General features: G+C 52.1%; 2 protein-coding genes across 3 annotated transcripts in view; one reads left to right on the top strand and one right to left on the bottom strand.

Annotated features, from left to right (window-relative positions):
* LOC110387620 (zinc finger and BTB domain-containing protein 16) overlaps positions 1–22,468 on the top strand; it is a 29,715-nt gene extending 7,247 nt beyond the window's left edge. The window contains exons 1-4 of one of the 2 annotated variants that reach the window (XM_021375935.1): positions 13,884–14,430; positions 14,567–14,737; positions 18,261–18,428; positions 18,724–22,468. In XM_021375935.1, coding sequence (XP_021231610.1) covers positions 14,575–14,737; positions 18,261–18,428; positions 18,724–18,953 — 561 coding nt within the window. In that variant the 5' untranslated portion in view covers positions 13,884–14,430; positions 14,567–14,574 and the 3' untranslated portion in view covers positions 18,954–22,468. Of the gene's footprint in view, positions 1–13,883; positions 14,431–14,566; positions 14,738–18,260; positions 18,429–18,723 lie in introns of those variants that run through there. The other variant, XM_021375934.1, reaches the window with a different exon arrangement.
* LOC110387796 (5-hydroxytryptamine receptor 3A-like) lies at positions 26,474–26,848 on the bottom strand. The gene has a single exon (XM_021376376.1). The coding sequence runs from the start codon at positions 26,846–26,848 to the stop codon at positions 26,474–26,476; it is 375 nt and encodes a 124-aa protein (XP_021232051.1).

The following is a 26,852-nucleotide window of genomic DNA, read 5'->3' as shown; positions in this document are numbered from 1 at the left end:
TGGGTAGAAGCCTTTGGGAGCAGGGGTGGCAGCATGCATGAGAGACAAGCTGTTCGGGAGAGGAGAGAGGTGTTACCGTTTATCGTAATTGAGCGGTCTGACCACATGTAGATCTTTAGAGGTGGAAAACCATCCCCACTGCACAGGAGGTGGTGTCCCCCAGCCTGCTGCTAGAGGCTGAGCATTGCCTCCCCGTGCCCCAGCTGTGATCCCAAGAACAAGTGAGACAAGAGAGGGTGGAGGAGAGGCCGAGTGGTGAAGTTGGAGAGTGCACAAATTGTGGATTTTTCCACAGTGTAACAAAGTTTTGCTCCGCGGCTCCTCGTGTGCCAGCAAAGAATGTTTCAGGCGTCGCTGCCAAGTCTTGCGATATTTTGGCAGCTCTTGGAGTGCTTCACGGACCTGGAGTCCTATGAACACATCTGAAAGGATTGCGGAGTGAAAAACTGTAAATACGCAAGAAAACATCGGCTCCAAATCTGTTGCTTTATTACATGGCTGTGATTTTTCTTTCGGAGGTTGGAGCGCTTGGATATGGCAATGCTGAGGAGACCTCGTGCGTGGGGCTGGGCTGGGGACCACGGGCTTTGGTCCAGGTGTGAGCATCACACGACCCCATCCGAGGAACAGATGGGAGCAGAGATGTGGGTGCTCGGTTCTGGAGGTGAGCTGCAGACCCTGAGCTTGCCAAATAAATCTGGTTTCCCTCAAAACGCTGCCTTCCTTGCCGAGGTTTTAGCTGCCACATGTGGAGGGTGCGAAGATGCTCCTGGCATCCAGCGTGTCCATGAGATGAAATGGAAGTGATTACAGGCTGGGAAACCATCTTCTGGCACGGGGTTTGCTGCTTCAATAACGCAGGCATCTATGGAAGTGCAGTGGCAATCCTGAAGATGGAGGTTGTCAGGGAACGTGCAGATGTGGCACTGAGGGACGTGATCTAGTGGGCGTGGTGGGGATGGGTTGACAGTTGGACTTGGTGATCTTAGAGATCTTTTCCAACCTTAATGATTCTGTGATTCGATGGCTTAAGGAGGAGGGGGAGGTAAATGCATAGCAGTGTCTGAGTTTGGACAGGTTTTTGGTGGTCTAACAAAAGGGGAAGGTCTGCAGCGCTTTGGTGCAGGTTGGGGATCCCAACCATGCTCAATTCTGAGTGTTCCTTGGGGGAGGGATGTGTTAGCTCCAATGTCTGGGTGTGGCAGAATGGGATGGAAAAGATGACCCAAGAAAGGACAAAAACACGGTTTGAAATAGGATGGTCAAAAAGCACCCAAAAATGCAAACTCCCGAGTTTTGTAAATAAACACGATCAGCTTTGTTTCAAAACACTTTCCAAACTAAAAATGGCAGCTGGAAGAGCATAAAGAGGCAAAGCATCTGTCTTAATCAGATCATGATGGGCTGATATCTTATTAACCCCGAGCTGCTTTTGGCAAGCAACCATGGCCACGAGAGCAGAGGCGCTGCCCTGGGGCTGGGAGCTGCCAGCAGCCGGAGCTCCTCTTGGTGCAGCTTTAGCAAATGTAGCATTTCAAGAAGTTGTGTCCCTTTTCAAAAGCGGCAGCCAAAGAGGGTCCCCCCTTTACCTTTCTGCACCTTCCCCTTGTGCAGGGATGAGCCGTGTGTTTGGCTCCTTTTGGCTTTCTGCTGAGCCATGCCGGGCTGCGAGAGCCCTTCCCAAGTTTGTTTGCAAAAGGGACTGCAAACTGTGCAAACAGAGGGGAGGGGGAGCACCAGCATTCGGCTGAAGGCTTTTGTCTCTCCTGTGCGTCCCTGCTCCTGGCCCAGGAGCTCTGCATGTGGAAGCAGACGTCTTCCAAGGAACAGGGTTCCTTTGCAAACGTTTATTTCTAGAAAAACAATGGCTGTGACAGCGAAACTTCCCATCGGAAGCCGCCTTAATTTAGGAGCATAATTCACAATGACAGTTTAACAAACGGGCGGCTCTTACAGATAAAAACGAGCACGGGGCGGTCACTCCTTCCATGGGGTCCAGTGGCAGCAGCAGAGCCCCAGAAGCCCATGTCTGTGAGCACAGAGGTGCCACTGGGCTGCCATGTGTCCAAAGGAGCGTCCTCGTCCCCCGCAGCCTGGCAGAGGTGCTGGAGAACGCCGTGTCCCCAGCTCGCCTCCCCAGGGTCCTGCCACAACCCGACCCGTGGGGTTTGCAGCCCAAACACTTTGCTGTGTGTCTTGGCTCCCTCCTAGCAATGTCATGCCCAGCATTCTCATCATGCAAACAAGTCCCACGTCTCCCGGAGCTGCCCCAGCCAGCAAAGCGTTCGATAAAAGCTGGAGATGTGTGTTGTGTTGAATGCAACGTAGCCAGAAGCTCTCCGTGTGCTGGAGGCTGCCTGTGCCCCCGCTTCCTTGAAGAGCTCCAGAGCTGATGTTTGTAAGCACACAAAGAAACAGAAAAGTTTGTTTCTTGCTATTGCCTTGAGGCAATGCACGGCACCAGCAGTAGGTCGGAATGCTGCTGTTTGGAAGGGACGTTCCCTGCTGGATGTTGATAGGAGCTTGCTTTGGAGTTGTGGTGCCTTGTGTTAGCTGAGTATATCAGTGCGTGGAGTTGGTGAGGTGCAGTGTAACCCTCCAACGCAGCTCATCAAGACCCATTTCCAGGGCTCAACAAAGCGAGTTTTCAGCTGGATGGACCCTTGTGAAGAGACAGAGGAATTACAACATCCTGAAATACCCCAAATCTCTCCTAAAGCTTGGTTAGATTTTAAGTGGTGACGCGCACCGATGCATAGGATGGGAGCTAAGTGAAATTGGGCACAGACGATGGCACACGTTGCAGTCTGTCCTCATGCCCTGCAACAGGCTTTGCCGCCAGAGCGGTCAGGGTTAAAGGAAAGAGGCCTTTGTGCAGAGCACCACGCGCGCCCTGAAAGCCGCGTTGTGCGTTTTTAGCTTTGGGAAGGACATCAAAAGGCATTTGGAAAAAAGTAGTGGTTGGTCTGGGACGCAGCTCCTCTAATCCAAATATATCTCGGCGGCACCACGTGACGGTGGCAGGCTGCTGTTACCTGACTTGAACTTGGGATCCTCGTGGTGCTCCAGCTCCACACAGCACCGGCAGCCCCCTCTCCTTGCCGTGCTTCGCCATCCCCGTCTCACCTGGACTCTGGTGGTGCTGAGTGCATCCAGCCCCACTTGGGACGAAGCATCGACCAGGTGCATTCAGCATTTTGCATTCAGAATACCAGAATTCCCTAGCTGCAAGCTGTGGGCGCTGGGAGCTCTCACTGGAGGGGTGATGAAGGGGTGATGCATTACCCCGGGCTCCTGCAGCATCTCTGGGTGCTGCGGGTTTGCACCGTGCATCGGGGACCCATCCTCAGCTCCCAGCCCGGACCCGCGGCGGTGGCAACGCGGAGCCGCTCGGATCCGCAGCACAGAGCCTCTTTGTCTGACAGTAATGTTCTGTGACAGTGCTTGAAATCTGAGTCTGAGCACACATTCCTGAAACCGGGAATCGCGCTGCCTTTCAAACCCGCTTCTTTTCTTAACCTTTAAATTAAACGAAAACAAAAATTCCCTGCCCTTCCGAGAGAATTTATAGTCGGGAGATCAGATCGGACAGGAAGTGCAGCGAGATTGGCGTTGCTGTGATCGGACGCATTCGCCTAAAATCAACAAATAAGAAGGTAGCAGACCTATGTGCTCATGTTTAAAATGAGCGCCCAATGGTCTACGTTTAATTTTCCTGTGCAAATACTATTTAAACTGCAATGAGAAAAGCCCTCTTGCTAAGCTACAGAAAAATCTTTCTTGTCCTTTAATTCTAGATGAAGGGGATTAGTGTGAACATATTTAACCTCTGACCCTCAAACAAAAGCATTATCAAATTTAGTTGCCAAGTGGTTCCCCATTTAACTGAACCAGTTCAGTATCTCAGCATTTTTTTTTTTTCTCTTTTCCTTTAGAGCTTTAAAATCTATTGTTGCCCTCGGAACATTCAGAGGGTTCGCACTGCTCTGTTCAGGCTGGAGATGGTCGTCAGAGCGCCGATAAGGGAAACCAACTCCGTGCAGTTGGTGTCAAACTCACGAAGGGTTCAAAAAAAAAAAAAAAATACAAACGAAACCACCTCAAACAAACAGCTCTTGCGGTGGCCTCTCTAGGTGAGGCCGTTTGCACCTTCGTTTTCCTGCACCCGCCCTGCTGCTGGTGATGCCCCAGCCCTGCACCAAGGTTTGTTCGCCGCAGCGCTGGTGCCTGTGCCGCGCTCCCCCAGAGCAGGAAACAAAAGAGCGCTCTCTGCTTTCTTAATCTCAGTTTCCCCGTGTGTGCAGCTGGGGCACCCACAGCCTGCAGTGTGCTGCTCTGCGCCTCGAGGTGCGTTTTGCATCAGCTCCTTTTGGGGCAAACATTTTGCACCACCTCCAATCCATGCAGGGCTGAGCGTTTTGTGTTGCCTCCATATGGGGTGAGCATTCTGCATCTCCTCCAGTTAGGGTGGGCATTTTGCATCTCCATATGGCATGAGCATTTTGTGTTGCCTCCATATTGGTTGAGCATTTTGCATTGCTTCCATATTGCTTGAGCATTTTGCATTGCCTCCAGTTGGAGTATTTTGCATTGCCTCTATTTGGAGTGAGCATTTTGCATTGCCTCCATATTGGTTGAGCATTTTGCATTGCCTCCATACAGGATGAGCATTTTGCATTGCCTCCATACAGGATGAGCATTTTGCATTGCCTCCATACAGGATGAGCATTTCGCATTGCCTCCATGTTGGTTGAGCATTTTGCATCTTCGCCGTTTGGGGTGAGCATTTTGCATCACCTCCATTTGGAGTGAGCATTTTTTATTACCTCCACATTCACTGAGCATTTTGCGTCTTCTCCATTTGGAGTGAGCATTTTTCAGTCCCTCCATACGGGATGAACATTTTGCACTGCCTCCATGCAGGATGAGCATCATGCATCCCATCCATTTGGGGTGAACGTTTTTCATCCCCTCCATGGAGCATGAGGCCGCAGTGCTCGTGAGCGCTGGAACTGCCGGATGTGCCGGCAAGGAGCACTGTGGGGCTGCATCAGATAGTGATGAAATGTGTAAAACTAGGTGGCCAGGGTCTCCCGGCCTGAGGAAAATATTCCGGCTCCGCAGAGGAATGCAGAGAGGGGCCTCCCTTAAAAAGCTGGTGTCCATTTACAGTGCATCTCTCATAAACTCGGCCACTGGGGTAAGGGCAGGGGGACCAGCCCTCCTGGTATGTGATTGATTATCTGGTATTTATGCCATTGAGGACTTTTCAGCAGTTTAGGGTCAAAGGGTCATCTCATGTGTCTTGCTGCAAATCCGCTTCCTTTTGTACAGTGAGGGCTGGGTGAGCAGACACACAAAAACAGCTTTTTCTTTTCCTTGGGAAAAAGGGGAGGGGGGCGGGCTGGTGTCAATGAATTTTTTTTTTCAGTCTTTTCTGAATAGTGTCCTTTTTAATTCTAAAGAACTTTTAATTAAAAGTAGCAGGAAAGTTCATCTTGACAAGGTTTAACTTACCTTAACAGTTACTTTTGTGTCCTGGGATCCTCGTCCTCCCCACTTAAAAAAATATAAAAATATATTTTAAAAAATGGAGGAGGTGTTTCTTTCCATTACTGTTTCACATCTTCGTGAGTTCACTGGGAGATCTTTTTCATCTCTTCTCTTCTTCTTTTTTTTTTTTTTTAATAATGGAGCCTCCAGAATAATAAGCGGACTTTAGGAAATGTTGCTTTGTGTCTCTCAGCAGCCCCCTGTACAGCGTCCTAAGGACAATTTTATTTGCTGGTTTGGCAACCAGGGCTGCCCCGTGTTTCCTCGCTGCCCCTCAGTGACAGCCCAGACAAATGCAACTTGTACCATGGAAATGTACGGGGGATGCTGTGTGCTGTGGAGTGGGACAGGAGTGGTGTGTTGGTCCGGGGGTGTCACTGCATTAAGACACATTTCCAGCAGGAACGAGTGGAAAAAGAGACAAGATTGAGGAAATACAACTTCCAGCTGGAAAGTGCTTGAGGTAGAGATTCTCCAGCCAGAAAGACATCAGGGGCCAGCATTTAACTGGTGAGGATTTCATCTCCTCCTTCAGGCTCTTTGTGTAAGGATGGAGACCTCCGAGTGGTTTTGAACAAATTAATTGAACCATCATTCAGCAAGCAATGGGAAAAATGTGTTTTCGGCAGCGAGTCAAGTTATTTTTTCAGCTGGTTCCATTTGAAATTCCTATTGGGAAAGAGAAATACAGGCAGCCTTAGCGGTGGCAATGAGTAAGCAGCAAAAAGACAGCTTCCCTGGTGATGTGGTGGCAGAAAACACCACAGCAGTGCTCCTTCAGTGGGGAAATGCCTGCTCCAAGGGTGAGCACAGGTGGGTGCGTCTTGATCAGGTGAAGCTCCTTTCCCTGGGAAATAGGGGCCAGGGATTGGGCAACCCAAGCGTGTGCCAGGGCAAAGTTTCCCTAGGCTTTGGCTACAGCCATACTTGCCATCTTTCACACCTGGTTTAAGGCTGAAATATCTTTGCTGTCTCTTGCCTGTGTCTAAATTTAGACCCGTTTGTCTCACTGTGCTTTCCCCATTCAGCTGCTGGGCCAGATGGGACTCTACAGCAGCATTTATTTCTCTAGTCAACATGCAAAGAGGTCTTTTGTAACTGCCTCAGTCCCGAATTTGCATTGTTTAGCAGCAGAAGGACGGAAACATCACCATCTCATGCTCTTCCGCCCAGCCTCTGTGGAGCAGATTATATTCCTCTTATTACAGTTCTTTTGGTGACTGTAAGCTAATTGGTACCGCAGTGCCTAATGAGCGCTGTCAGTGCTGGAAAGTGGAGGTTGGCTCCTTTGATGCGCTCAGTTTTTGGCCACCTGAACGGCACTGATACAGAGCTGATAAAAAGGGTGTTGGCACCACGGCTTTGCAAGGATAGGGAGGCAGTGCTGAGGGCTTGGCGTTGGTACATGTCTCCAAATCACAGTTTGACCTCAGACGTAGAATTACGCTTGAGTGTGCAGAGCACTGTCGGTGTGAAGTCTCCCCAGTGCGCTCAGCCTCGTGCAGCATTAGAAACTGGGAAATCTCAGCATCTTTTACTGCGTGGAATCACAGTAAAGCATAATCAGCCCATAAAGAAGCTATTCTTATTTTCATTTCAAAACATAAGCTTTGTGCAATCCCGGATTTCCTCAGGAGGAAAACCTGCCTGGCAGTGCCGGCGCTCCCAGTGGATGCGGGCTGTACCCCTCTATGGGCTTTGTGTCTTGACTTGGGGAGTGCAGTGTGCCATAGTCCTCATCTGGAATGAGTGTCCCCCTCCCACATACGCACGCTGCAATGAACTCCTTCTTTGGGTGCGAACCCGCTCACTTCTGAGCAATTTTTCACCTCGAGTCCAGCTGCCGCCGTGATTGACATAAAGCCATTCTATAAATAAAGTCTTTCTCTCATCTCATAAAGACTTTGTGGTTTAGTTTGCTTTCAAGGTCAAGATCAGACCTTTCTAAATAAACACATATCAAAGGATCATTAGCAAAGCAGCACTGTTAAATTGAGATATTAACTTCTGTCAACTGTGTGTTTCTTTTTTGTTCTGTAACTCATGACTGCAGTAGGTTTTTATTATTTTGGCCCTAGGCGGTAGCATCTGGCTTCTGTAGAGACTGTAAAAATTAAAAAGCAACACAAATCATTGCGAGAGAAAAGCAGTAAATTCAATGATAAGAATTTAAAATTAAAATGTTTCAGTGCTTTTATATTCCGCAAAACATGAAACGAATGAGTTCTGTGCCTGTTGCAATAAAGCTACCACCGCTAATAGTCACTTGATGTTTTTTTTTTTTTTTTTTCTCCCATGTAATAATTCTTGGTAGAGCAATCGCAGAGAAGTATAATGAAGAGGTAAACGGAGGAGGAGGATGAGGGGCAGCAGGGGAGGGAGAGGTGCTGGTGTAGGCCTTCCCAATGGGGAACGAAGAGCTGAGAAGCGGGGGTCGCGCCGTCCCAAGGTGCAACGGTGCCCAGTGCAGACACGGGGCGATGCTGGACCCCATGGGCATGGGGTGGGGGCCCTGGCATGGCTTCCACGCGGGCTGCTGGCCGCGGCACGCAGCAAGGCGCGGGGCCTTTTGTCTCCCCCAGCCCTGTGAACTTCGCCAGCCAAAAGAGAGGTGAGAAGCGGATCCGGTCATTTTGCCTCACTAAAGGAGAATGAGAGCAAGTGTGAAGATTAGGGACGGAGAGGTCGAGCGAGGAGGGTGTGACTAATGCGCCGGGTCATTCAGATATGGGACCACATTGTTCCCCTGTCCAGATGGCCCTCGGAATAAATCACCTCCGGCGGGCGCGAGCTTCCCGGGCAGCAGCGTTTGTTCGGCGCTCACCGGCTGCGAGAGCGGCACCGACAAAGACGTCACCCGTGCGGTCGTTGCCCGCTTTGCTTTTTGTGCCCTCCCTCTGCATCAGGGGAATCCTCTTCTGTCTCCTCCCTGGGCACTGTCTCCCTCCCGGGTTTCGGTCTCAGCCTGCAGTGCCCGTTTTGCCCAACCCCGACCATCCTCGTGGCTCCCTTCTGGCTCGGGATATTCTGTGATACCATGAAATTCGTGTTGGTGCTTCACCCTTCTGTTTACAGTGTCCTTTCGTATACACCTGCTCTTAAATATTTGAGCTTCTGATAAACCAGTGCTGGTTAAAAGAAGGGAGAGTGTGCACACGTGCTCACGGAAAGCAGCATCCCTGTCCTCCGTGCCAGGGCATCCCTCTCTGCCACCCAACCTGGAGGAGATGCGAGGAGCCGGCTGCCTGCCGTGCTTTGTAAGAATGAATTTTCTGCAGTCAGTTCAACTTGGGAAGAAAGCTGTAGTATCTCTGAGTAAATAATAATAATCAAACAAATACCCCCTTGAGAGAGTTTCCCTTCCATAAAGATGTTAATTAGCATGAAAGATCAGTTGTGGAGTCCAGAGGCAGCCGCTGAAACGGGGATGACTTGGTGATTCCAGCACAAAATGAGTGTCTCATTTCTTTTTCTGCCTGGGTTTTCCCCTCTCTGTCTGTGGGGCAGGTGGACATCTCTCGTTTCCATTTCCAGGGTGGCGATGCCTTTGTTTCCTGCAGAAGGGCTGTGAGAGGGCACGATGGGTTTGCCAAGGGCCGGCGCAGCATCCTGCACAGCGCGTGTATGTGTGCGTGCAATACGTTCTGCATGTAGGAAGTGGTTTCCAGGACAGAGCTGTCATCGTGGGGCTCTTCTGCATGGCCTTTCTTCAGTGCTGCCAACTACAAATGCTGTTTTTCCTTTCATAATCAGGAAAAGATATACCGAAACTAGGTTAATCTCCTTACACCAGTAGCGCATGTCTGACACTGTGGTGGGGCAAAGCACAATCCCAGTGCACCGCTGCCTTGGCTGGTGACGTGCATGTCTGCCTCACCCTCCCCTCTCCTCCTCCTCCTCCTCATCCTAATGGGGTGTGCACTGCAGCGTCCCCTCCTCCAGCGCATCCCTGGGGATCCCTGTGCCTAAGAACTCTAAGTACATGCCTAAGTCCCAGTGCTCTAATAGCTTTCAGTCCTGTGCTTCAGTGCTGTCCTGAGAAGTGGTTGATCATTAGGAAATATCATTGGATATTAGGAAAAATTTTGTCTGAGAAAGAGTGGTCTGGCATTGGTGCAGGCTGCCCAGGGAGGTGGAGGAGTCACCGTCCCTGGAGGTGTTCAGATGTGGAGATGTGGCACTTGGGGACATGTGGGCATGTTGAGGATGGGTTGGGACTGGACTTGGTGATCTTAGAGGTCTTTTCCAACCTTAATGATTCTATGATTTTATGATCACTTGTACTCCTTGCTTCCCCTGGGACATCTGCTCTTGGCCAATATGAGTCAAAGCCCATTGGGAATGAAGGTTACCCATGGCACCCTGATACCAAGGCTGATAAAAACCCCATGCTATTGAAAACTCCCCCTAGCCCTGCTTCCATGTAGGCAAACTCCAGCGTTCTCTGCATTATCCGGCAGCTGGTGGTTGTGAAGGAGACATTGACACAGTGACAAAAAAATTCCAAACATCTCTGAAATCTAATCTTGCAAGAGCCAACAATCTCTGGACTCTTGTTTTGCGTACCAAGAATTTTTTGGAGCCTTCCACTTCACTCTTAACGATTGCGGCAACAATTTTTTTGCGTGTCTCTATTGCATGTACATAATTTAAGAGATTCAGCATGAAGATTGAGAGAAGACTGAGTCTTGCTGGAGGCACTGACTGGGTGGAATTTGCGTGCGTGGTGTGTGTTCATGTGCACATGCACGTATATAAATGCGTCTTTTAGTTGCGTAGCTCATGGTTAATGCTGATGTCATCATGCTGATGTTGTTCAGTGTGGGATGTTTGGGGGCTGGCTGTGGGGATGCCCCACAATCATGGGAGTGCTGGAGCCATTACCATGAAGGCAGCAGGCAACACCTGGCCCAGTTGGTAGCCCTCACTGTACACTTGCACCCTAAAGCCCGTTGTTGTGCTGGAGCCGTTGATTAAAGGTTTATAATGCTATTAATTATGACGGTGATGGACGGACAGAACAGCCAAGCACCAGAAGCAATAAAAATGCGATGGATGTTTCAGACCTAGGGTGTAGCAGGAAGGGGAGATTTTGGTTCTGCAGTCCTGGTGCCTTCTCCAGGTGCTCAGAAGTGCTGAGGATTCAGCGGGTGGGTGCCAAAGCACCGGCACCGTGCTGCACCCAGGTCCTGGTGCCAGGGCTGCAGGAGCTGGAGGAGAGGGCCAGGACGGAGCGGCCGCATCTCTTGCACACGCACACACACGCAGAGGGGAAAACTTGAAGTCAAACGTCTCAAAGTCAGATCCCTTTTTAGTATGAATTTGCTGTATCTCATTCTGAGCACTAATTCCAATTTAATTGCAAGTGGCCTGAAGCCTCTTCAATAGGAGTAACAAATGGTTTGATTTTGTAAACTTCATCAGACTGCATTTTAAATGCGACACACTAGCCCGGCTCGAATGCCAATGAAGCACTGAAGTAGCTCTCTGTTTACTAATTATCCGTTTTTACTTCAAGCCACGCTGGCTGGCTTGTCTGATTAAATCGGATTTGTGGGATAGAGAACAGCTAGCAGAGTTTTCTCTATAGTAAACGAGATTGAAACTATGGACCGCCTGGCTGCACACTGTAAATTATATTTCCTTTTAAAGGGGACGTGTCTCTTTTATTTCTTCGGCGTACCTCCTGCATGTTAAACTTTGTGGTACGGAAATGCACCGGGCGCCTTTTAAAAATAAGAGGAAAAACAAACCCGCATCCCCTGCCATATGCCTACGTGTCTCCGAGCGAATTTCATTTTAATTCCATCCAGCGTGGAGTCAGGGCGTGGAAGAAGCGTTGTGTTTAATATCATGGCGATTTTCGCATTCCTCACCTGAAGTTTGAAAAGGGAAGAAAAGTCCCTGAGTGATGGGAAATGCATCCCCCCTCGCCTTTAAATACGCAAGGAAAAGCACTTGTTTGGGAGCATGGAGAGCAAAGCGTGGATACCCACGCGCACAGCTGCGCTCTCGGGGCTTTTCCTCCCTCGAGCAAGCATCAATCCTGCAAAAATCACATCTCCCATCACCTGTTATTTAAACCTGCCTCGCGCAGATCGGGCGGCGCTCTCTTCCAAATAGTTAACGCTGCATCCAGAATCTAATCTACATGGCAGCCTGTCGCTCCTGCCTTGGAAACCCGCAGCACTGCTACGCGCCGTATTAATTGTTTACTGCTGCAGGCTGGAGGCAAACAGCACATCGGCTCTGAGAGGAGAAAAAAGGGAAGATGGGAGAAGGTGGCTATTGAATGCGGCGTAATAGGGCTGTGCTTAAACCTCCACTGTTGCTAAGACTTTAATTCCACAAGCTTGACCTATTCTGCCCTCTCTCTTGGTATCTATCTTTGTGCCTCGAGCTTTTTATATTTTAATTTGCTTTTGAATGTCCTACAAAATTAATGGTATACTTTTTGCCATTGTGCGGTGTACAGTACAGGGAAGGCCCCGTGGTGTTCGCTGATAGCCGCGTTTCCCTGGAAATGAATGGTCACCGCACTTTCTGTTCCATATTCGCCCCTTTTAATTGTTGACAGTAAAAAGCGTTTAAATGCTGCTTAATTTGTAATCATCTTCCCGAAAAAAAGGACAGAAACCATTAAAACGTCAGCGAAATGAATAAATCCGTCTTCCTCTTTTTTGTGCCTACGTGGCGGCGGCGGTGTTTATTTATCGGGGGTGATTTTTCTTTCAGTGGCCGTGCATTGAAACGTCCCCACGGCTCCAAAGCCAATGGGGTGCCACTGCAGGGAGGTGGGGCTTTTCCAGCATCACCCCTTTTTCTTGTGCCAGCAGGTCCTGCGTTGCTTTTGGAGATGGGCATAGTTGGGTGGTGGGCTCTGCTTGGAGGTCCCTGGGTGGTGCCCATACGCTGTGTGCATGGAGGCTGCAGAGCTGCATCGCTGTGCCACCGGGCTGCAAACCCCACGTGTTCCCATCCCGGCACAGTTGGGCATGTGATGGGACACGGGCTGCAACCTGTCCCCCGCCGCTCATCCCCGTCCGTGTCACCTTGTCCTTGGCCACCCATCCCCATCCAACCATCCCCAGCCCTACAGCCACGTCCCACTGGGTAGCGGGCTCCCCACGCAGGGCAGCTCCTCTCCAGCACGGCGGCCCAACTTAGCCCAATTTTTCAAGCGGGGGCCAATTAGTTTCACAAATGAGGGCCCTATGGTGCCAGGGAGGATTTGTTCCGGGCCTGCGCACTGGCCCGGCCGCATTGTCCTGCCCCCACCCCCGCAGGAGCCCATTGTCCCCGGCCCCAGCGGGGCTGCTCCCGGCGGATTGATGGGGGCTGGCGTCCCGCCGGCCGGGGCCCCCGCGGCACAGCTGGCCACGGCACAGGGGCTCGGCCCCGCCGACCTCTGACCCGTCCTGCTGTCACCGTGAGAGCGCGGCCGGGCTGCATACCGCGCGGGATTTGCTCCGCACCACCCGCTCGGGCGGGCTTTGTGTCTCCCGAGCTCTTGGGAGAGTTTTGTCTGCAGCTGCGAGCGAGCGCACGTCCCCCGGATAAATCCGCGGGGAGGGAGGTGGCAGCATCGCCGCCAGGGCCACCTCTCTGCTGTGTGGTTTTATTTCCATCTTGCTCATTTATTTTTTTTTTTCACATTCTCGGCGTCGCTCGCTTGCACGATGCACACCTCACCAAGGGGATGGCCGGCATCGAGCAAACTCACAGCGCACGAAGGCGTGCAGAACCTGCCCGTGGAGGAGCATCCGATGGCCGGTGTGCTTGCACTCATGCTCCTTGGGCTGGGCAGGATCCCTGCATGACTCTTGGAGCATTTTGCCACCAGCACGGTGCAGGGACCCATCCCCTGCGCTCAGCGGGGTGATGCTGCAGGCAGGGACCCATCCCCAGCGCTGCAGGTGCCAGGACAACACAGTGCCCAGGGCTTCCCCCAGGACCCCCACATGCAGTGGTCTTGGTCCTCACCACCTCTCAGGTTAATTTTGGCATTGCAAAGAGCACCCCTCCCTTTCCCCACCATTTCTTAAAAGTGGTGCGTATTTGTTGGTTACCTTGAACATCTTGCTGCCGCTAATGAATTGCTAATACAATTTTCTAGATAATTTTATTTCCATAGTCCTCACATTTTAATGTCTCCAAAAAGCTAGCATTTATTTGCTTAATCTCCCAGCGTAATACAATTTGCACTGACTCATAGGTTCTGAACAATCAGCTATGCATAAACTAAAACAAATTGTTTAATAACACAAAGGTCTTATATTTTTATTGACTGTGTGTGTGTATCTCTATCTTTGTGTTGGTGGTTTTTTTTTTTTAATGTACTCTTACTCTTCTGTTGATGCAGCCAATTTTATAATTGTGCATGTGGCTCATAGGATTAAGCTTCTGGCGGCATTAGCACTGAGGGTCACAAGCAGCGCTGGGGATGTGCATGTGGTCCTCCTGCATTCAGCCTGCTGCTACCCAGAGCAGCTTTGCATGTTGGTCAGGCATCCAGCTGTCATTTCTTTGGGTCCTGTTTCCACCTGGCATTGGGAGCTCTGGGCTTGGTCTTGTACAGGTGCATGCAGCCACCCATCAGAACACGGGGAATTACCCAAGCAGGTGCTTTGCATTTGGGTTGGAGGTGTGGAGATGGAAACCTGCAAGGGATTTCCAGCTGCACCCAATGCAATAAAATCCCCCTGCCCTCTTCTTGCACTCCTCCTCCACGCTGAAGTGCTGGGATTGTTGCAGTCCCAGTGCCAGCCCTGCTGCTGCCCCCTAGGAGTGAGGGCTGTGGATCTCTGTCCTGTGCTGGGGCTCTTCCCATCCAGGGATGCTCTGTGCATGGCTGAGCACACGAGGTGCACAGGACAGGTGCATAGAGCAGGCTGCTGTCTGTAACAGGAGAGCTGGAGGCTGTGAGCCGTCACTGGGGCTTGCAGCCCCCTTCCTCAGGACCACCTGGGAGACCCCCAGGCACTGCCTCAGTTCTCTGTCTCCTTTCCTGCAGGTACAGACATGGCCGTCTTCTGCCTGCTCTGCGGCAAGCGCTTCCAGACACAGACTGCCCTGCAGCAGCACATGGAGGTGCACGCCGGGGTGCGCAGCTACATCTGCAGCGAGTGCAACCGCACCTTCCCCAGCCACACTGCCCTCAAGAGGCACCTGCGCTCCCACACAGGTACAGCTAAGGGCACTGAGAGCGGTCCTGCGCTGTGGGATGGGGGGGTCCCAGTGCTGCTGGTGTCCAAGGAGCCCCCGTTTGGGTCCTGAGCTCTGTGCTGGACAGCTCGGGACTTGCAGCTTGATGGCACCTAGCAGCTGATGCTGAGCCATGGAGGGAGCTGGAGGAGCATTCTTTGCTAGAGCTCCAGTTGCAAGGAGGGCTGGGGTAGGGCTGTTTCTTGCTAAACTGTGCTTTTCTTTATCGTTTTTTTAATCTTAAAAATGTCCAGGCAACTTCATCCACAGCTGAGGTTGTTTGGGTTTAAAAGAAAAACAAGAAAACAAGGGGGGGGGGGGGGGGAAGGCCCTGTGTGTAATAAGTTGATCCGGTATAATGTGACATGTGACCTTCTTAGGGGATGCGCGATCTTACCCCACTTCATCGGCTTAAATGCAGTAGATGCACATAATCAGCTGGTACTCGTCTCTAATGGGATTACAGTGACCTGGGCTACGTGTATATGGTATTTACATTGCACGCCCACCAAGGTGCTTTTGGGTTAGAGGAGAGCTGGGGTGTGTGTGAAACTGAGGGTTTGACTGCATTACTCGGTGTCCTCAAACCACCTGCCTGACAGCAGCTCCATCCTCCTGCGCTTCGCTTCCACTGCCAGTCCCTGCCATGTGATTGTGGCTGTGGAACCACAGTGTAAGGGAAAGCAGCTCTTGGAATCTAAGACTGCCTCAGGTTGCGCCAAGGGAGGTTCAGGTTGGATGTTAGGAGGAATTTCTTCTCCAAAAGAGTGATCGGGCACTAGAACAGGTGCCCAAGGAGGTGGTGGGGTCACCATCCCTGGAGGTGTTCGGGAGATGTGGGGATGTGGCACTGAGGGACGTGGTGGGATGGGTTGGAGTTGGGGATCTTTAGTGATCTTTTCCAACCTTAATGATTCTGTGTTTGATCATATGTAGGAAAGAGGTGGGAATGCATCGCTTCAAAGGCAGAAAGTGAAAGTTCCCTAGCGGGTTTACTACCCGAGTGTGGTCCATTTGAGAAAACCAAGCAACACTATAGGACTTTCCACCCTCATTTTTTCTGTGCTAAGGAGAAATGGCCCTGCAAGCTCCTGACAAGGGATGGCCTCCTGCAATCCCTGTGTTCTTCTGTCCCCAGGAAGGAGCTGCTTCTCCCCTCGTTCACAGCAATGAGGTTGGATCCGGAGCCTCACAGCACCCAACACGTGCGGCAGCGTGGCGAGCTGGGGAGCTGACCCTCGCCCAGCTCAGTGATTAGCGGGATTGTGCCGCTCCGCGCGGCAGAGAGCTGGCCTGTAATTTGCAGCCCAGCTATGAATCAGAGCGACTGAAATTGCTTTTTGCAGCGGTGGGGAGGCGGGGATGGTTTGCAGGTGGGTGGAGGAAATGCTCCTCTCCCATCTTTTCCCACACCAGTCGCGGGGCTCGCGCTCCAGCGGCAGCGTGATTGCTGGGGGAGGCAGATGCAGATTGTTTGCATCTCTTTTCCTTCCTCTCTTTAACCAGCTTCCTGCACGCACGTGTGCTGGGTGCTTGGGGGCTGGGGGCAGCGTCATGGGAAGGTCTGCATCAACAGTGCCTGTTTGTCCTGCATCCATGCTCCCAACTAGGAAACCCAGAACTGTGCAGCGCTTACGATCCCGTTAATGCTGAGTGGAGCAGCTATTCGTAGCAAGTAATCCACTGACCTGGGCTGTGGGTCACACTGCATGGGTTCTGCCCCCAGCCCCTGGTGGTTTATTAGCTCTTGGCTTTAAAAATAAGCCAGGATCCTCAGAGCTTTGTGAGTAGTTGGTTGTGCTTCGTGGTTCTTCTCGGAGTAGGAGCACGGCGCTGAGTCCGCAGAGAGCTTGTGACACGGTGCCCAGCTCTGCACTGTCCTTGCCTGGCAGTGTCCCAGAGCTGGGAGAGCACAGAAGGAATTGGAGGGTCTTTTTTCACTTTGGAAAGGACAAAGGCTGCAGCCCTTGGAGGTTTTGCAGTTTTGCCAGCCCCCCTTTCTGCTGGGTGGGTCAGGGTAAGAGAGAGGAGGGGGTACTGGTGGTGTACAGGAGAATTACACTGGGGCTTCTCTGCTGCTTATTTGTAAACGAAACCCTTGCACTGATTTCCCCAGTGCCAATGGATCCATCGCTCTGCCTCCATGGCACAGGGCACCAGGTAGCGGTGCAGAAGCGGGTCACAGGTGCCGGAGGGGATCTAATTAGTCCCCTTTGTCCTGAATTTAATGTTAGGCTCATTAAGGGTTCTGCGAAGTTAATCAGTGTGCCACAAATTGGATTTTATTTTTTTTTCCCCTGGTTCTGCAGCCAGAGCAGAGCTGCTGCGGGGACGTGGGTCCCATTAGTGCCCCCGTGTTGGCTCTGAGTGTGTATGGAGAGTGTGGGTCTGGCCCTCGAGATGCCATATTTAAACTCATTTACCACATGATCAGGTTGATAATTAAATTCACGCGGATCCTGTCAAACCAGCTCCTGAGTTTTACACTTCACTTAAAGTACCAGGGTGCTATAAAGAAGCAGCAGGAGAAAAAAAAAAATCGCTAATTCCCATGGGTGGCTGAGGCTAAACAAGAGAATCCTTCACCTGGCTCCCATCTGCAGGTATTCTTTTAACTATTGAGCAAAGGGGAGTGCAGAAATGGGCACCTGACTGTGATATCATAGGGTGGCTTGGGTTGGAAGGGGTCATCCAGCTCCATGGGTACCTTTGGTTTTAGGAACAAGGAGCCCAATGGAAAATGGAGACAAACCTGCAGCTTACACAGGGCAGTGTGGTTAAAGATGTGCTGGTTTGGGGGTGGTTGTATAATGGGATTTGTTTGCACCCCCTGGGATCGTTGCTGGTTTGCAGCCATTGGGAAACAATGCTGTGCACAGAGCAGCAGACCTCTCTGTGGGGCTGGGGAGAGAACAGGCAGAGAGTAAAATATCATTGCAAAGAGGAAGTGAAAGCACAGGCATGTGAGTATATAACTAGAAGGACAATTTATGCCCAGGCACGAGTGCAGTTTGACATGGGGATAATGAAAAAACGTAGGTCATTGTGGATGACTTAAGCCTTCACAGCTGAAGAAAATGTATGAAATGCGAGGAACATTACACGCTTGGCAGCTCTGCACATCTGCAGTAGGACAAGTGAAATACAGTTGGCCATTCTTTACCATAAACTGTGGTTGTAGGATATGCAGCACAGAGAAATTGTAATTACAGTGACAAGACAAATCAGTAATATTTAAATATTCATGAACAAAGTCTTGGACGATCAATCTATCTTTATTGTCCTTGCCTTCACTGCTGTAATAAATAAGTAGCTGGAGCCCTCACCTTTCATTCAAATAATTCTGAGTTTGGTGCTGAGCCCGACTTCATTTATCAGGGTGCTGAGCAGCGCTGCAGCACGGGGCTGGCGCAGGCAGAGGGCTCTGAGTGCACGGTCCTGAGCCGTGCCCCCGCACCGCTCCCCGTGTCCCCTCCATGGGGCTGACCCACATGTGCTTGCAGGCGACCACCCCTACGAGTGCGAGTTCTGCGGCAGCTGCTTCCGGGACGAGAGCACGCTGAAGGGCCACAAGCGCATCCACACCGGGGAGAAGCCCTACGAGTGCAACGGCTGCGGCAAGAAGTTCAGCCTGAAGCACCAGCTGGAAACCCACTACCGCGTGCACACGGGTAGGTGCCGGGCAGCGAGGCGGCCGCAGCGCCCGGGCTGGCTGCTGGGGAGAAGGAATCATTGAATGCGTCAGCGTGGAACTATTGTAAATAGCGGATCAATAGTTAGATCACTTTTGCTGTTCATTACTTCATTATTCGCTGTGTCTGTGCACAGAGCGAGTATCGATATTGGGCGCGCTGGGCAGTTAATTACTGTGCTCAGGCGAGGCCCCGCAACCTCGTGCAGTGCTGGAAGCCCGTGCCATGCTGACCCTATCCCACTGACCCTATCCCACCACCCCGTGTCCCATAGGTGAGAAGCCCTTTGAGTGCAAGCTGTGCCACCAGCGCTCCCGGGATTACTCGGCCATGATCAAACACCTTCGGACCCACAACGGCGCTTCCCCGTACCAGTGCACCATCTGCCTGGAGTACTGCCCCAGCCTCTCCACCATGCAGAAGCACATGAAGGGCCACAAGCCGGAGGAGATCCCCACCGACTGGAGGATAGAGAAGACCTATCTCTACCTCTGCTACGTCTGAGGGACATGGAGGGGACGCGGGGCTGAGTCATGGAGGACTGGGCAAAAAAAAAAAAAATGCATCGTCCATGGCCTTTTGTTTCCATTTTTCCTTTGTCGCTGTTGCTGGAAGGATCCCTCGCTGGGGTTGAGGATGGGGAGGTGTGGGTGTGTGGAGCTCGCTGTGCTCACAGCTTGGGGGGCATGTGCTGGGAGCACCATGGGGGCTGCGATCCGCCCTTCCCACCCATGGCCTCTTCCCCTCCTCAGCCCCTTGGCACCCTATGGGGTGCGTGTCCCCTGACCCTGCTCCCATCACCGCCGCCAACCAGCAGCCATCCCACCCTGTGGAGGTGGCACCGGCTCGATTGTGCGCGAACAGCGTGGTTCGTACCTCACCCCAACACTGTGTGTGTGAGCGATTTGGGAAGGCTTTAATTTCTTTTTCTCCCCTCTATCACCATCAGTGACCCCTTTGGAGGAGCTGTTGCGGACCCCTCTGTGCGAGGCGGTGACTCTTGGGCTCAGCCCCGTGTTCAGCGAGGGATCAGCACCCGCAGGTGGGACAGCGCCCAGGGCCACGTGCACCCAATGGGCCCTACTGGGAGGTGCTGGGGCTGAACACGGGGTGCTGCTGGCGTGCTCCCACAGCTTTGGCAAAAATCCGGAGTGAAGACCTCCAGTCCGTTGGGGCTGAGTGAGGCTGCAACCCTCCTCCTAACCAAAGACCTTTCTATGCATTTCTTTTTCCTTTTCTTCTTATTTGGGAGGGGAAGATGAAGCCTTCAGTGGGAAGATGAAGCTGGGGGCTGCGCGCTGCTCCCTGTCCCCATTGGAGCTGCAGCTCCTGTCCCACAGTGCCCCCAGCCCTGGGTGAGCTGCAGCGATGCTGGGCTGGGAGACGCTCTTTTTTTTCCTTTGTGTTTTTAGGTTCTTGGAACGTGCCAACACTTTTTTTTTTTTGCCCAGCCCTCAACTCCCGGAGTCTGTGGAGGAGTGGATGGTATCAAATGGCTTTGCTCTGTGTTTTGGTTTGGGTTTTGTTGTTGTTTTTTTTTTTTGCTTTTGGTTTGTTTTCAAAAGTTTTTGACTCTTTCTGTGTTTAGCACATTTTACTTGAAATTACCTCGTTTTTTTGTGACCTCATGAGCTTTTATTGATTTTTGTGGGGGGGGAGGGGGCGGGGGGTGGTGGTGTTGAAGTGATGGGGCCGGGTGAGGGCCACGCTGGGGCTGGTGACGTGGAGATGCCAGGGAGGGGATCGCACACCAGGCCCCGTCGGCCACCTCTCGTGCATTATCCTTTACCAAAATGGTATTTTTTGGAGCAGCCTGACAGAGCCTGGCTCGCCGGTTCGGAAAGCTACCTCTTGTGTTCGTTTTTGTTGTGTTCTGATTTTTTTTTTTTTGCAGTGACAGAAGCACAGTTTGCAATATTTGTGTTTGCTTTGTGATGCCATTTGGGTTTTCATCTCATGCTTTACTTGCAATGGTGTATTATTTTGTAATTTAGCTGCGTTTGTATTAAATTGGGGAAGGGGGGGGAGGGAAGAGTTAGGGAAAGGTTTTGTAGATGGGAGTAAAGGGAAGAGAGCAGGGTGTCTGTACTGCTGTCCCCTGTCCCCTTGCTCCCTCACTGTCGGAAACGTGAAGGCCTTAATCTGGGGAATTCGCTGCCGTGTGACAGCGTGGCGGGGCAGGGCGCAGCTCGGTGATGCGTCGGTGCTGCGGGGAGGGGAGTGTGAAACTTGAATAGGAGAGCGGAGCAGTTGAGCGCCGTCCATAATGTGAAATCCCGGGGTGCACTGTGGGGTTGGCACTGATGCCACAAGGTTTGGGGTGCTGTGCAGCTCCATCTGAGCACCGCACGGGGTGGGTTTGCAATCGTTCATCTGCCGAGCATCGCCCTCTGGCCGTGTGCAGGGCTTGCTGGGGGGTGTTCATGGGGGCAGGGGGCTGTAGTGGGGGCCCTGAGCCATGGTGGTGCTGCTGGGGGGGGTCCGTCCATGCAGAGCACCCTGCAGCGCTGCCCCATGTGTGCCTGCAAGTGGTGGCACCTTGGCTGCTCCGCGCCGAGGAGGAGAAGCGGGGCGGATGCTGATGTAGTACAATCCAGGATGTAACTTTGGAGAATGGCTTGTTTAATCTTTGTGCCTAAAAAGAAAAACATACACACACGCGCGTGCACACACACACACACACACACACAAAACCAACAACAACAAAACAACAACGCACCAGTTCTTTCACACAAACAGTTGCTGCAATTTCTCACAAGTATATGGTACCTTTCTGCAGTGAATTGGTACTGCCAGTCGTGGGTGTCATGGTACTGCTGAGCGCTCAGCTGAGCTCACGTGGCTTTTGTTGCTTTAATGTTCCCTCCCCTCTCATTGTCCCCTTCCTCCCTTAACGCAGACATCGGCATCGTTTGGCTTCAGAGCTCAGCACGGTGCAGAGTAGGAGTTGTGATTCCCATTGGCTCCCAAACAGCATGAGCAGAGCCATTGGAAGGCTGTGTCTGATGATGGGTTGCCCAGCTAGAGGGTGATGTGGTGGCCAGCTGCCCTCTGCAGTGCTCATGGAGAGCACCTGGCCTGTGCCATGCCATGCTGAGCCATGTGCCATACCATGCCGGCGTGTCCCCATGTTGGGCAGTGCAGCACAGCACCGTGCCTCTCCCACGCCCAGTACCAGTGTTTGAGTGCACATCCTAGTATTTGTTTCACATAGTGTTACGTATGCATGAACTTCTAAGGCTGCGAAGCCATGGTAAAGCTCCATGACACCTATCCATATATATATAAGTATATATATGTATATTATAGCACTGAGGACCAACTGCCCTGCTGGACCAAGCAAACTAAGGCTTTCTTTCATCGCTTGTCTTTTATGTCGTGACAGCCCAAGTGCCAGTCTGATTGCTCTGTATTAAAACTAGTGTTTTGAATTAATTGATGTTATAGTTCCGTCTACCTCAGCACCTCCTGGTAGCCTCATTTTAGAAGGTGCCCAATTTTTTGTTTTTGTTTCTTCAGAGTATGGTTCCTATTTTTTTTGTACACCTCTGTTTGTTTCCTCGCTGTTTGTTCCTTTGCAGTACTGCTTGCGAGTCCTATCTGTTCTCTAGCCACAGATGCAGTTAGCTAAAATTTCCTGAAAAATGAATAAAAAAAAAAAGTCCCGAGTTGTGGTGTCTCCTAGTTGCAGCTCTCCGCATCTGCCTTCATTCTGTGTAGATTCAGATGCATTTCTTTGTAAAACTTCAGTGTTTCTGACAGAGGAAAAAAAAAAAAAAGGAAAAAAAAAAAAGAAGAATATACTGCTGCAGGTTTTTTTCTCTCCATGTGTCACTAAGTGAAGTTCGTGCCTTCTATAGCAAAGAGAATATTTTTTACATCCTACTAACAGTAGATTTTTTTGTAGTGGACATTTTTTGTATTTTTATTTATAAGTCTCATAAGGAAAATAGCAATGTTCAGTTGTATACCTTGAATCTGCAGTTAGAAGAAACAATAAAGTTAATTCAGTTGTCTCAGCCTGCCGTCTCCTGTCACTGTTCTGTGCTTGGATGCTGGCCCTGGGAGGAGGAAGAGGAGGATGTGAAGGCAGCAGAGCCCTCCAGCACTGCACTGGGTGTTCCTATGGGGCAGGTGCCATCCTTACAAACATCCTGACCAGTGCTGGAGGGCGCGGGTGAGGAGGGCTGGATGGATGGGGGGGATCCATCCCTGCACACCCCCCACCCTGACCCAGGCACTGTCTCAGGAATGGGGGCTGTGGGGAGCAAATCCCACCGCTGCGGTCCTGGAGGGATGGGGTCCAGCGCAGCAACCAGGAGCTGGTGTTTTTCTAAGGATGTGCAGCCTGGAAGACGCTTTTCCAGGGAAAATGGAGGTATGTGATCATGGCTCTCCAGAATTTCTTTTTCATTAAGAGCCACGAGCTCCTAAAAAGCTTGCTTCTTATTTATGCAGGGCTCCCTCCGTGCTTTGGCATAGGAGAGGGCCCTTACAGTGGCAGAAAATGAAACGTGCCTCCTGTTTTAAAGTCCTTTGGCATCCCTGGAGACCGTTTCATCGTGCACCGCGTGATGCTTGACAGGGTGATTTGCTGCTGTCCTTTATTTTTCCTGTTTGAGGAGAGAAGCGGCAGCATGTACAGCTCTGCGATTCGGGTTCTGAAGCCAAAAGGGCTGTTCCCACCCCACCTGGGTGCCATTCCCTCCCAAGGTTGGCTCTGCTTTGCTGGGGTGGTGCATGCACAGGTGCATTTGCATTGCTTGGGAAGGGGTGCATGGGGCAAGGCTGGTTGCAAGCTGCCTGGGTGATGCAGGAGCAAACAGCAAGAGGAGGATTCGCAGCAGGAAGCTCCCACAGGGGTTCCTTGCTGCTGTGGGGTGCATGGGGGTGCAGCCCTTGGCCCCGCTTGCTGCCGCCAGTGCAGGCACTGCTGCTGCACGCACAGCTCGCCAGGGAGCGGAGCGGGTTTGCCTCAATGAAAGTGAACTCGTTCATTTAAACCTGACTGTAGAGTAGTCTGGCCCCCCGCTGTGTTAATTATCCTGTAGTTCTAAACTGATTGCTGTACACTAAGCTTAAGCCCTCCTTTATTTATTTACTGACTACATTAACAGCAAAGTCTGCACTCCTTTTATGTCGCTGTACGGCATGCGGCACTCAGCCCGGTGAGCTGCGAGCTGCCCCCTCCCACCCGTGGTGCCCCCCCAGTGGGCTGGGATGTGGTTCCATGCCCACTGCATAGCAGTCCCGCTGCAGTCACTCCATGTAACATGATGTTTATTTTTCAGGTGATGGATGCAATGCACTGTTGTGAGTGTGGGTTCTTCCCATGCCTTGGGGGTGAGGGATCAGCGTGCCCACCCTGAGGCTCCCCCAGGAGGTCTGTGCCCCATCCCATGCTCTGTGTGTTGCAGTGCTCTGTGGGTCCTGCTGCAGGACACAGCCAGCATCGGTGGCTCCTGGTCCGTGCAAGTGCTGGAGGTGATGTGTGAGCCTCCAAGGGGCAACAGCCTCCAGGAGCTGCCTCTTGGCACAGCCCCTCCCAGGGATGTGTTGGGCACTCCTGGTCGAGGTGTCCTGCTTACAGCAACCTGCTGTCTGCACCATCCCTCGTGGAGGAAGGGATAAGATCCTGCTGCAGCGTTTGGCCTCATACAAAGGAGTTATTATAGCAGGGAAATTGTCATAGGACTGGGCCTTTGTCTGCACATTCACACAGCAGCTGGGAGTGATTATACTGCAACAATGTTCTGTTCCATCAACATTATGTCCTCATTAAACCTTTATTAGTAGATTAGATTCAGATTTATTGATTTTTTTGTTGTTGTTTAGAGGAAAATCCAGGCTCATCTCAGAGAGATGCCTGTAACTTTTCCTGCATGCAACACTTCCCAAAGCAGTGCGAGGGAAAAGCGCTAATCTGAGAGGGAGAAAACCTGGATGCTTCCTCCTGCTCTGGCCAACTCCTTTCCTATGGTGACCCCTGGACCAGGTGAGGGTTAGCAGCTTTGCACTGGGATCAAGTCACAGCGGGACTGGGATGGCCAGAGAACGAAGCTCAGCATAGTCCATGGGATCCGTGGGAGCTGCGGTGGCACAGGTGAGCTGTGGGGTGGTGGGTGTCCGTGGGGCACGGCTGAGGAAGATGATGTAGTGATCCCACAGGCCTCAACCCAGGTCTCGTGCGGCCGGGAGGCATTGCACGCCTGGTTCAATGGGCCCATTGGATTTGTCTGTTGGAGCGTTTGATGTTACATGAAGGCAGCTCATTCCAGAGGGTGTTAATTGCCCGCTGCAGTGATCAGGTCTGTAGCACCATCGATCTCGGTAGGATCAATGGGCTGATTTAGTGTCTCACAAACTCTTTAACTGGACACCTCATCAATAGCCAGCCACTTACAGACCATCAGCACATTAACGCCGGTCGGGGCTGCCAGGAGCCCACACCACCCGGCCAGCAGCCCTCCTGTCACTTAGCAGGGAGTTTTCCTGCATGTGAAGGCCTGGGAGGGTGTCGAACCCATAGATCGGGGATGGTGGGCTTGGGAGTAGACGCAGAGGTGCCAGACACTGCGATATCTGTGTTCCTGCCAAGGAGCTACCACAGCAAACAGGATGGGGCCTCCCTTCATCTCCAGCACTTTGGAGGACAGTGCCTGCGCTGGATGCTCAGGTAAGGAACTAGTGTGAAGCGTATGTCTGTACCTGCACAGGGTTTCAGGAACCACCCTGGAAATGCCATCAGTTTGGCTTTTTCTCTTGGCAGACATCTCAGCTGCCTGATACACTACCCCCAGTTTGCAAACACTGTGCAGGTATCACGTTGGGCAGAGCAGCTCTTTACAATTTTGGCTCAAATCCCAGTCCTGCTGCCCTGAGATGCAGGAGCTTCTTTGCTCTCCTATTAGATGGCAGCTTCATGCCTCTGCCATGGTAGAGGTGTGCAGAGAGAGCATGCTTATTTAGGGCAGCTTTGGAAGCCTGCATTCGTGGAGGACCAAGACAAGTAACCCTGTTGGTCTCTTTCAGCATTGCATTCCTACTGAGACAGAGCCATTTGCACTGGGTTTGGTTTGTTTTTTTTTTCGGTATTGACTGTCCCCCCACTGCTTGTTCTCTCCCAGTGAATGAACTGCTGGGTAGGAATGTGGAGGGGATCTGCTGGTCAAGCATGCAAAAACACTCAGGAGAAAGGGAGACAGAGACATGCAGAGCCCGATGAGCCCCTGGCTCTGGTGAAGCAGTAACAAAGAACAAGAAAAAGGTGTGCAGATTCCAGTGCTTCGTGCAGGGCGAGTGGAGCTGGTGAGCACAGCCCTGAGTGGAGGGCAGAGCCGTGCCCCTCGGCCACAGCAGGTTGCATGACTTGGAGGGAGGTGGGACTGGGAAGGAGTTGGGTGGCCCGAGATGGAGGAGGGAGCAGGAAAGCGCCCTGGGGAAGGGAGGAGAAGAGGGGTGGGCATCCTGATGCCCTGGGCTTCTGATGAGGCTCCACTGGGCAAGGTGAGGGCTGAGCCCCGGGCGCGGCTGTGTCGGTCCTTGCCCAGCGGAGCGCGGGGCAGACGGCCGGGGAACCCCGACGGGAGCGGCCGCCGCCGGGCTGCGCTGATGCCGCTGTCCGCGGTGCTGAAGCCCCGGGCGAAGCCGAGCAGCGGGGCCGAGTGGGAGCGGGGCCGCGCCGTGCTCCGTGGCCTTGTCCCGGCTGGGAGGAGGAGGAGGCGGGTGCAGAGGCAGCAGCCACCCGGGCAGCCCTTGTGAGGTGAGCGAAGGGGAAAGGAGCTCGGCTGGAGCTGACAGCGGTTCAGTTGGGGTAGGCGTGATCAGTGTTTGCTCGCTTTTCTGCAGCCCTTATCTTAGTGCTCGGATGCTGGTGCTCTAGAGCTACTGGAAGGGAGGCAATTGCACCAGTCTGGATCTCTGTAGTCAGAAAACACAGGTGGGTCTGGGTGCAAGAAACAGGGAGTAGCTTCTGGAGCACAGCAGCATCTGAGGTCCTCACCATGCCTGCCCCAAAATGCAGCTCAGGCATACTGCCACACCGACCAGAGGGTGCCCAGCGTGACGGTGTAGGCCAGGACAGCCACCAGGTATGCTCGGAAGAGCAGGACATCCAACACGTAGCCCACTTGCAGCCACTCACGGGCAACATCGCGAAATTCATCACGCTTCTCGAGGAACTGGCGGATGGTGGTGATCTCGTGCAGGATGCTGTGAATGAGCAGAGAGCCCTCTGCTGGAGTGGCAAAGGCAGGGGTGGGCCTTGTGCCCCCTGCCACCTCTCTCTCCCGGGGGTCCTCAGAGCCGTAGTGGTTCAGCTTGGCTGCAGGATCGAGAGAGAGAAGTGAGAAAAATCTGTTTAGATGCAGAGCTGAGATTTCTGTGTGTGATCTGGACATCTGG

This window comes from Numida meleagris, chromosome 23, assembly GCF_002078875.1.
Source record: "Numida meleagris isolate 19003 breed g44 Domestic line chromosome 23, NumMel1.0, whole genome shotgun sequence".
Lineage (NCBI taxonomy): Eukaryota > Metazoa > Chordata > Aves > Galliformes > Numididae > Numida > Numida meleagris.
This window is presented reverse-complemented; position numbering and strand designations above follow the sequence as displayed.

Excerpts from the sequence above, each read along its gene's own strand:
- LOC110387796 (XM_021376376.1), bottom strand. The coding sequence starts at position 26,848 with ATGTCCAGATCACACACAGAAATCTCAGCTCTGCATCTAAACAGATTT.